Raw genomic sequence first — 9,194 nt, forward strand, 5'->3', positions numbered from 1 at the left:
AGACATCTGGTCAGTAGGCTACTGAAACCAACAAAGGAGAAGAAAGTAGAAGAGCCACATCTTTATCCTCTTAAAACTGGCTTAGCAAAGTGGTGGAGCTGTCTGCACCTTTTGGCACGAAGAACAGCCCTCCCAAACAATCTGTCCTGAGAGCATTTTGCTCCTGTAGAGGGAGCAACCTCTGGTCCACATTGCTGGTGCTGGGGGGATATCTGCAGGGTCTCACCAGGCCAAAGACAGGGATTGGGAAGGAGAGTGGCAAAGGGACACACAGGCACCTGTTTGTTACCTGGCGCCCTTGCCCTCTACTCAGAACATGCAGACTGGGGTGCCAGGGACACTGTGTATATAGTGACTTCTGGCTGCTGGACTCTGGTTCCAGTCCAATGACTTAACTCATTGATCCTGAAAGCTTCTGGCAGAGAGCTAGCAAGGAGGCACGTTGCTTGAGGACCTGTCCTCATCTTTCCAAGGTCACCTTTGGGACTGGGCAAATAGAAGACCTAATCTCTCCTCCTTTGCTAGTTTCTGTGTGTATGTCCTTAAAAAGCTGGGTCTTTCCACTTCAGTTTGATCATGGCTCTCCAGAATTTGCTCCAAATGAGCAATTCACATGTAGTGTTTGTGTAGCTGGGAAAGTCAATAATTGAAATCCCTCATCATGGAGGGGATTATTTTGTACTTCTCTGGCTGGAAGGGCATGCCTCCCTCCCCTCAGGGGATTTAGTTGTGCTGTCATGGGATCTGAAAACTGCTCAAGTCACAATGTGCGAGTGCCTCTACAAATAACAAGTGTGAACACAAGTGGGTGTGTGCAGTGCCTATAAAGTCACCATGGAAATCTCAGCATGGGAGGGTACACCACTGGGTTCCTGCTCTCTGCTCAGCCGTGCTGTTGTGATGGGTGAGTTATCTTCCCAGTGGCACACTGCATTCATGTGTGGTGCTGGGCTCAAACAAGACCTGACTGGGTGAGTATACAATGGCACAAGATGATTAGCAGGACAGCAGCCATGATCTTGCCTGGGTGATGCATGCTGCCAGGCACCCTGGTAGCAGAAAGGACACAAGACCAAAGCACCAAACGACACAAATGCTTGGTGCCAGTCTATGTTTTCCCCAGGCTACCTACTTCCTGTATGCCTATGTCCTGTCAAGGGAGGTTAATGTGGAGACCTAGATTTCAACTTGGTCCTTTCCCTTTCTGACCAATGCATGTGGTACATGTGGTTGCACAAGGATCCTTCCTCAGGCATGATGGCCTCTCCCCCAGTAACTGAGCTAGTGCAGGGTGTAGGGGTGTGCTGGTGGCCAGCACAGAGGGTTTGGGCTTGTGTCACTGTGTGGACCCAGTAGACTTCCTCCTGTCTGCTTGGGAGCTGGTATCTGTGCACCCCATCCTTTGGATCAGGTTTTTCACTATCTGTCATTGAGTTGGAGTGACTTATATAAAAGGCTTAAGCATGACTGTTGGGATTGTTCAGCCTGGAGAAAAGAAGACTCTGGTGAGATCTAATTGCGGCTTACCAGTACCTGAAGGGGCCTACAGGAAAGATGGTGAGGGACTGTTTATCAGGGAGTATAGTGACAGGACAAGGGGGAATGGGTTCAAGCTGAAGGAGGGTCGATTTAGACTAGATGTTAGAAAGAAATTCTTTACTGTTAGAGTGGTGAGGCACTGGAACAGTTTGCCCAGAGAGGTTGTGGCTGCCCCTGGCTCCCTGGAAGTGTTTAAGGCCAGGTTGGATGAGGCTTTGGGCAACCTGGGCTAGTGGAGGGTGTCCCTGCCTGTAGCAGGGAGGGGGGGTTGGAACTAGATGATCTTTAAAGTCCCTTCCAACCCAAACCATTCTATGATTCTATGATTCTATGATTAAAAAGAACTGTTTCTTGTGATCTCTCCCCCCGGCAAACTACTGTCCCCAGATCTAGCCGAGTCATTGTCCTCCCTTAGCTACTCTTGGGCTGTAGGTTCCAAGAAAAGATCTACAGGTTGCTGTCTGGTGCAGGGAAGGGGCTGATCAGGAGGGTGACAAAGCCATTTCTCACCATACTTCAGCCCTGCAGGGCCAGAGCCTGCACTGAAGCTGCAGCTTCTACCACCCCAGGAGCACCCTGCTTCTGCCTGCACCATGTCCTTCCCTGGTCCGAGCTCCCTGCGGGCTGTTGGCAGGGACAGAAGGGACTGCCCAGTGATCCTAATGGCTCTGGGCTGTTTCCTTCCCAGGGCTCCAGGCTGGGATGAGTTGGCTCCGTGGGGACCTTGTCCTCCTACCCACAGTGGTGGCGATGCTTCTCCTCTGCACAAGCGCTGGCCCAGCAGTACCCACTGCCAGCTCCCGGAGTGGTGAGTATGGAGGTGGTGGGGGGCACTGGCTGGACACCAAGGCGCAGAGCAGGAAAGTGTCTCCCTAGCTCAGCACTGACTCTCAGGTGCTAGGAAAGTGAGCATGCACCCAGACTGATGCACAACATAGCTCCTCACACACAAACCCCTGGGCCATGGCTTGTAAGGTAAGCAGCCTGACACTGGTCAAGCCATCCTCACCCCCTTGGTGGCTCCATGCTGAAACCAAGGGGTTTCTGGCCAAACGCCATAATTCCATAACTTGGCGGGATTGCTCTGTGGTGCTTATATCTTTTTACACTTCAGTTCTAGGAAAGATCATCCCAGCAATTTTTTTTTTTTTTATCTTGTTGGATTAGGAGTATTCCCTTCCTCTCTGCAAGGGAGGGTGGCACTACCTGCAAGACCTGTGTGCCCGAGAAAAGCAGAATTTCATGGGCTGAATTGAAATTACCCACAGCAAGTTGTCCCTCATCAGACGCAAAACAAAAAAACAAATTAGACAGCAAATAAGTTTGGCAAGTAAGTCACGACAGATCAGTCCTGCTAACATAAATTGCAACAAGCTGGGGGAAGAGATCCCTATGAGATCAATGTAGAACTTAGCCTTCTTTTGCAATGCCATGACCCCCAGGGAAAACATAAATTTTTATTACATATCCTCATCCAGTGGAGCATTTTGGACAATTCTGATCCTTGCAAGAGCTGTAGCTCAATATATCAAGGGACTTGTGTGAGGGCCAGATGTACTTGGAGGACATCACTGGCATCTGGAAGATCTTTTTCCCCTCTTTTCTTTGCCAGATGCATTAGAAGACTCCAAATGAAATAGCAAGCCATGAGAAATAGATCCTAGGGCTCTTATCAGGGTCACTCTCTTAGAGACCTTCAGTTGCCCTGTGGATGAGCCAGTCGAAAAGCCACTCTACACTGTGGAGCAGACCACAGATAAAACCAGCCCTTTTTGTCCTGACTCCTCACTCCCCTACAGGAGCTCCTTGTTGCCCTGACTCATATGAACCTTCTCTCCCCCACCCCATCCTGTGTTTGCCACTGTGGTTTCACAGGGTTCCCTGCAGACTGCAGCCATCTCCGCAAGACCAGCCCCAGTGGGGTGTATGTCATCCAGCCGGCAGGGTCACCCCCACGCGTGGTGTGGTGTGACATGGACACCGAAGGCAAGGGCTGGACCGTTGTCCAGAGGAACTCTCATGACACTGAGATCACGTGGAAGCAATCCTGGACCACCTACAAGTATGGCTTCGGGAACGTGCAGGGCGATCACTGGCTGGGCACCGAGTACCTGCACCTGCTGACACAGCAGGGCACCTACAAGGTCCGCTTCATCGTGCGGAATAAGGCCAACGTCACCCATTACGCCGAGTACGACATTTTCAGGGTGGAGAGTGAGGCCAGTGGGTACCCGCTGAGGCTGGGCCGGTTTTCTGGTGATGGGGATGACTATCTGACCAGCTATCACCCCAAGAAGGGTGGTATACATGACAACATGAAGTTCAGCACGACCGACAGGGACCAGGACCAGTACAGCGGGAACTGTGCCAACAGCTACGGGGGCTGGTGGTACGACAGGTGCCAGAACGTCCTGCTCAATGCCAAAAAACACATCCTTTGGCCAGGATTCTGCGATAATGGCGACTGCTCATCCTCCCTCATCCTGGTCAAACCCACAGATGTGTGCTGACTGTGCTGCAGCACCCAGCCTCCCGGGAGTTTGTGGGAGTGCCACCGTCCCCAGCTCAGTGCCCCGTTCCCACACCTGCCAACAGCCCTGGGCCAGCCCCAGCACACGTCCTGCGCTGCCCACAGCTCCTGCACCATCACCAGCTGAAACAGGAGCAATCGCCCGGAGCCCCGGGCACACAGGCAGCTTCGCCCCGTGCCGTGGTGCTGGCCAGCCCTGGGACGCAGGCACTGGTTTGGGGTGGGCGGCCCACTCCTGTCCTGGGGAGGGGGAGACAGTGCAAGTTCCCTTCCCTGTGCGATCGGTGTATCCCTGCTTTGCTCAGGCCCTGCTCCCTCCCTGGGCCCCACACCCCCCACAGCTCTGCTACCCATGGTGGGAGAAATCAGCTGCAATAAACCCTGGAGCCAGACTTTGCTGCCTTGTGTCTACCTGTCGCTGTGACACTGCACATAAGTGTGTGGGGATCACTCTGTCCAGTCCCCAGGGTGGTGGATCTGGGGGAAAGTAGGTGATTTATACAGGTCCTCTCCTGGGCGAGGAGACATACCTGCCCAAGGGATGCTAGATCTCCCTGGGACATGCAGAGCTCACCTCTCCCAGGGCTGATGTGGCTGCTGTTTTCAAGATGATTTATTTGCTCAGACAGTGCAGGGCCAGGTCAGCTGTGGAGCTGATTCTGCTCCCAGGCTGAGCTGGTGCAGAGCTGGTGTGGCATGCAGGAGTTTTGTGCTGGTTTTCCTTTTCTTTCTTTCTTTTTCTTTTTTTTTTTTTCTGAAATATTTCAATGTTCCATAGGGAAAGACCTGACACTGATTCTCCCTGCTGATGTTTGTCCCCCAGCCTGTAAAATAACCTTTTCTCCCTTTAGTACGGTTGTTGTACACAGCTGAGTACAACTGTTGCACCTAATTCTGTCTGTGGTTTGGTTCTCAGGTCTCTGGATGCAATATTGCTTCCAATGGCTTGTTCCAGCTACTCTGCACTGAGCTGTGGCTGTAAGACTATGATTAGCCAACAGACCCAGCAAAGCCCTTGCCTGTAGTTTCCCCCTGTCTGTGGCTGGGTGGTTGCTCTATGCTGGGAAGGGGAAGAAACTACCACAGATTGGAGTGTGAACAGGGTGGCAGGATCCCTGAGGGCACGAGAGAGGTGGGTAAGTCAGTCCCATCATACTCTACTGCAGAGGGGGAATGTGGCTATGGATCTCCTTTGCAACAGAGGGAAATCTGAACTTAGGGCTTGAAAGAAGCCACAGTTCCTCTCCTCTGTCTTTGGAAGAAAAGCTGAGCTTGAGGAAGGCTTGTGGCTATTAACCCTTGGGACTCTCAGGCCAGGTCTGTGACTGAGGTCCCAGGGCACCCTGCAGAGCTACGGCAGTGCCGCATTCCTGAAGGGGCTGCACAGGCAGCCTTGGCTGCCCTGGAGACCTCTGTGGGCCTGCAGCCCTGATGTGTGGGGACATGAATGCATGAGGGTGCTGCTGTTTCAGCTGACTTGAGAGTAGCATTTCTGGACTGAGAGATATGTCTGCTCGTTTAAAAATTCATTTGCACTCCAGCCTGGACATACAACCTAACCGGAGGGGAGAGGCTTGACAGAAAAGGACTTGGGGTTTCTGGTAAACAGCAATTTGCCCAGGAGTCAGCAATGCACTCTTGCAGTGGTGAAGGTGAACTGCATCCTGGGCTGTATTAGCAAGAGTGCAGCCAGCAAGACATCACTCCCCTCTGCTCAGCACTGGGAGATCACATCACAGGTACCATGTCCGCTGTTGAGCTATCCAGTGCACAGATACCACCACACTGGAGCAAGCCCATAAGGACCCAAGCCGATCCAGGCCTCTTGAAATTCTGGGATCCTTGCCATGTCAGCCTGCCTCAGCTCTTAAACCTGCCCCAGATATCCCAACCATGCAGTGCTGTGTGGCCTTGCAGTGCTGTTGTCCCTTTCTCCCTTTCTTCCCTGCCCGATCTTCCAGTTACCTCCCAAGGCCTGGGCACATATTCACAAGGTTAACAAGGCAGGATGATGCTGGCCTGGCTTGCTGTCTCTGGTTAGCTCCAAGTCATGGCTGGTAGGGCTGAACTGAGCTCCTACCCTCTTGGGCACATGGTACTGCATTCCCTTTTTGAAAGATGCCACTTTGAAACTCAGCTCTCTTCTTTAAGTGAAAGTTTTGTCTTTAATTCCTCATTTGAGTCTTATAAAAAAATTTCCCTTTCAAAGTCTTTTCTTACTTCACCAGGAGCCTCGGGGCTCATTGGAATGAATGAAGGACATTTACATGTGTCTGTGCAGGTTCTGAAAGCAATTTTATTCTGCAGGATGAGCACAGACTACAGCAGGGATATGGTGTGTACATAGCCTGCCTGGGCTCAGAGCAGTTTAGATCAGTGATGACTGATACTCTTCTGCTGAAGTCACCTATACCCGCAAAGCAAAAAGAGAGTCAGACCTTGCTGGATCAGGAAGGTTTTAGGCTTCTGAACACAGTTTTCTCCCCAGAAGGAACATGTTTGGAAACTGCAGTGTTTATAAAGACTTGTTCTAATAATGATCTCTAAAAACCTCCCACAGGTGAAAGGCCAGACACAAAGCAGGGAGCTTTGCTACTTTTCAAGAGAAGAGGAAAAGAAAACATTTCTTGATATACAGGAAAAACCCTATTCACCCCCAGCCTCTCAGCCAACAAAACAGGCCCCAGCAGGGTGCTGGTCTGGCCACATGCTCAGTGCAGACAGGAGGGGGAGGAGTACTAATGGTACAGAGCAGGTTTGATGAGGATGGCAGAGGCTTTGCAGTTCCCATTGCACAGGCTGCCCCACGTTATGGCCCCCTTGACGTTCAGCCGCACAGCATAACACGCCGAGTACCACCACCCGCCCCCATAGCTGGAGGCACAGTTCCCACGGTAAGTGTCCTGATCCCGATCCTTTGTGGAGAACTTCATGTTGTTGTGCACATTCCTGGGATTGTCTGAGGTCATGGCATCCTCTGCTGTCCCCGCATATGTTCCCAGCCTCAGCCGGTAGCCCTGGGACTCATCTTCCAGGCTGAAGAGGCTGTAGTCTGTGAACTTGATGTTATTTGCGGCATCCCAGATGACAAACCTGACCTGGTAGACCTTCTGCCTGGAGATCTGATGGATGTACTCAGTGCCCAGCCAGTACTCAGTGTGCACGTTCCCAAAGCCGTACTTGTAGGTGCTCCAGGACTCGGCCCAGGTGATCTCCGTGCTCTGCCGGTTCCTCTGGATGACCGTCCAGCCCCCGTCCGTCACGTTCATTTCGCAGTACACCACGATGGGGTGCAGCCCGGTGGGCTGGATGACGTAGATGCCGCTGGGGCTGCCAGCACGGATCTCACTGCAGTCCTTGGGAAAACCTGGGGCAGGAGAGAGGCTGACTTAACAAAAGCTTGTGCAATGGGAAAGACCATGTTTCACCCTGTGGCTGGAGAGAGGGACATCTGTCCAGAGTAGCTGGGCAATAATCAGCTGTCCCAGCCCAGAGAGGGCTTGGCTGGAGGTGAAAGTGGGTTGGCCTCAGCCCTCTATTCCTCTTCCACATGGGACACCTAACAGGAGGCAGCCCCAGCAAAAGGCCCCAGACCCAATGGGCTATGCTGGTATCAGGCCAGGAGACTGATATGGACACTAGTGGGCTCCTTTGGGTCTCCTGAAAAAGGGGTTGTGTCACTAAAACAGGGTCACACTGGGGAGGAAGGTGAAGAGGACCTTGCCCCCTTGCCCCGTCCTGTAACTAAGGGAACAGGAGAAAAATGACCCCTCCAAGCACACAGACACCCTTACCAGTCTGCACAGTGCACGCACATACACACTCACGCACATGCACATTGGGTTAACCTCCTCACATCCACCATCTTCTATCCTGTAGCAGGGCCAGAGCTAGGGACGTTTAGGGCCCTTCCCCACCTGGAGCTTGCCGTACATGAGCACAACACACTGGATTCCACCTGTGCTGGCAGATGTGATCTCCCCATGCCTTCAGCACACTTGCTGCGGGACTTGCCACTGTTGTTTAGGTCATCTTGGTGCATGGGCAGAGCTCTTCTCCCCAGCTGATGCCGCCTCTCCCCAGCCCACCTGCCTGTATACACTATGGAGGTGTTTTTTTGATTTGAGGCGTCATAGCACACCCTTTCCCATTTTACCAAGCCCCCACTGGCCCAGAGCATGGGCTGGGGCTGTTCACCAGCCAGGGCTGGCCCAGACCAAGGAACTGAAAGAGATTGGTGAGAGCACTGCGATGCCCACGGGATGCTACGTACTGGTTTTCTTCAGAGCACTTGCCGAAGTGTTGGAGGGAGATTTCTTGAAGAGGTTTAGGGTTTGTATATGCATGGAGTGGCCAGGGGCAGTCAAGACCAGCACGCAAGCAAGGAGTAGAAGGCACTGGGCTGCTAGAAAGGGAAAAGATGGGAGAAAAAATGAAATGTGATATTCCCTCCAGAGAAGTGGGGAATCCCTTGGCTCCAGCACTGCACAGTGTAACATGACCATGTGAGATGCAGGAGTGCACCGAGCATTCTATGCAGCATCAGACTGGTCTGTGCAAGCTGGAAAGCTTGATAAAAGGCCTCAACTCTTTTGCCCAAGGGGTAGACAACCTTGCCTTTTCCCCTTGACCAGCTCCCAAAAAGTTATGCCTGAGATGATAGTTGGGTGTAGCAAAGCACCCAACAACTGTCTGAGCTAAGTTTCATTCCTGACCCCTGAAGCAGGGGACTGGCTGGGGTGAGCCAGAAGGCAGGGCACAAGCTGTTGGTGTTCGAAGGGGTGGCAGGTGAGCATGCCGTCAGAGGGCACGGATGCCACTGCTCTCCATCGGTGTGTGAGGACCAGTGCATGTGGCCTCTCCCTATTGCTGGGCTGACCTACCTGTTCTCCTCCCATTGCTAGCAAAGAGCACACCGCTTCCCAGCCCAGTACTCACCCATGGTGTCCATGCGGGAATGCCCTCTGGAGCACAAAGCTGTGGAGCAGCAGGTCTCACAGAGGCATTTGTAGTGTCCTCTGCAGTGGGCGGGGTAACTGGGTCCTACACCACCACCCCACCACCCCCTCTTGGCTTCCTTTCTTCTGGAGGAGGAAATCAGGCTGGATTTCCTTTGTGCTCTTAG

General features: G+C 52.7%; 2 protein-coding genes across 4 annotated transcripts; one reads left to right on the plus strand and one right to left on the minus strand.

Moving 5' to 3' along the window:
- Positions 1 to 683: 683 nt before the first annotated feature.
- On the plus strand, positions 684 to 4,461 carry LOC104631811 (fibrinogen-like protein 1-like protein). Its single transcript, XM_075771526.1, has 3 exons — positions 684 to 904; positions 2,228 to 2,347; positions 3,415 to 4,461. The coding sequence occupies exons 1-3, from the start codon at positions 835 to 837 to the stop codon at positions 4,047 to 4,049; spliced, it is 825 nt and encodes a 274-aa protein (XP_075627641.1). The 5' UTR covers positions 684 to 834; the 3' UTR covers positions 4,050 to 4,461.
- Positions 4,462 to 6,345: 1,884 nt separating this feature from the next.
- Positions 6,346 to 9,194, minus strand: LOC104641843 (fibrinogen-like protein 1-like protein). Of its 3 annotated transcripts, none has more exons than XM_075771663.1 (3): positions 9,008 to 9,194; positions 8,343 to 8,474; positions 6,346 to 7,436 (listed from the first exon to the last, which is right to left on the minus strand). In XM_075771663.1, the coding sequence occupies exons 1-3, from the start codon at positions 9,018 to 9,020 to the stop codon at positions 6,808 to 6,810; spliced, it is 774 nt and encodes a 257-aa protein (XP_075627778.1). In that variant the 5' UTR covers positions 9,021 to 9,194; the 3' UTR covers positions 6,346 to 6,807. The 3 variants fall into 3 exon arrangements, with proteins under 3 accessions (XP_075627778.1, XP_075627776.1, XP_075627777.1); XM_075771661.1 differs by having other exon boundaries at positions 8,343 to 8,471; positions 9,008 to 9,128; XM_075771662.1 differs by lacking the exon at positions 8,343 to 8,474 and having other exon boundaries at positions 9,008 to 9,096.

This window comes from Balearica regulorum, chromosome 19, assembly GCF_011004875.1.
Source record: "Balearica regulorum gibbericeps isolate bBalReg1 chromosome 19, bBalReg1.pri, whole genome shotgun sequence".
NCBI classification, from domain to species: domain Eukaryota; kingdom Metazoa; phylum Chordata; class Aves; order Gruiformes; family Gruidae; genus Balearica; species Balearica regulorum.

Excerpts from the sequence above, each read along its gene's own strand:
- LOC104631811 (XM_075771526.1), top strand. The coding sequence starts at position 835 with ATGGAAATCTCAGCATGGGAGGGTACACCACTGGGTTCCTGCTCTCTG. Across the intron at positions 905-2,227 it reads CAGCCGTGCTGTTGTGATGG|GGCTCCAGGCTGGGATGAGT; the intron begins GTGAGTTATCTT and ends TTTCCTTCCCAG. Across the intron at positions 2,348-3,414 it reads CACTGCCAGCTCCCGGAGTG|GGTTCCCTGCAGACTGCAGC; the intron begins GTGAGTATGGAG and ends GTGGTTTCACAG.
- LOC104641843 (XM_075771663.1), bottom strand. Across the intron at positions 7,437-8,342 it reads AAGTGCTCTGAAGAAAACCA|GTTTTCCCAAGGACTGCAGT; the intron begins GTACGTAGCATC and ends CTCCTGCCCCAG.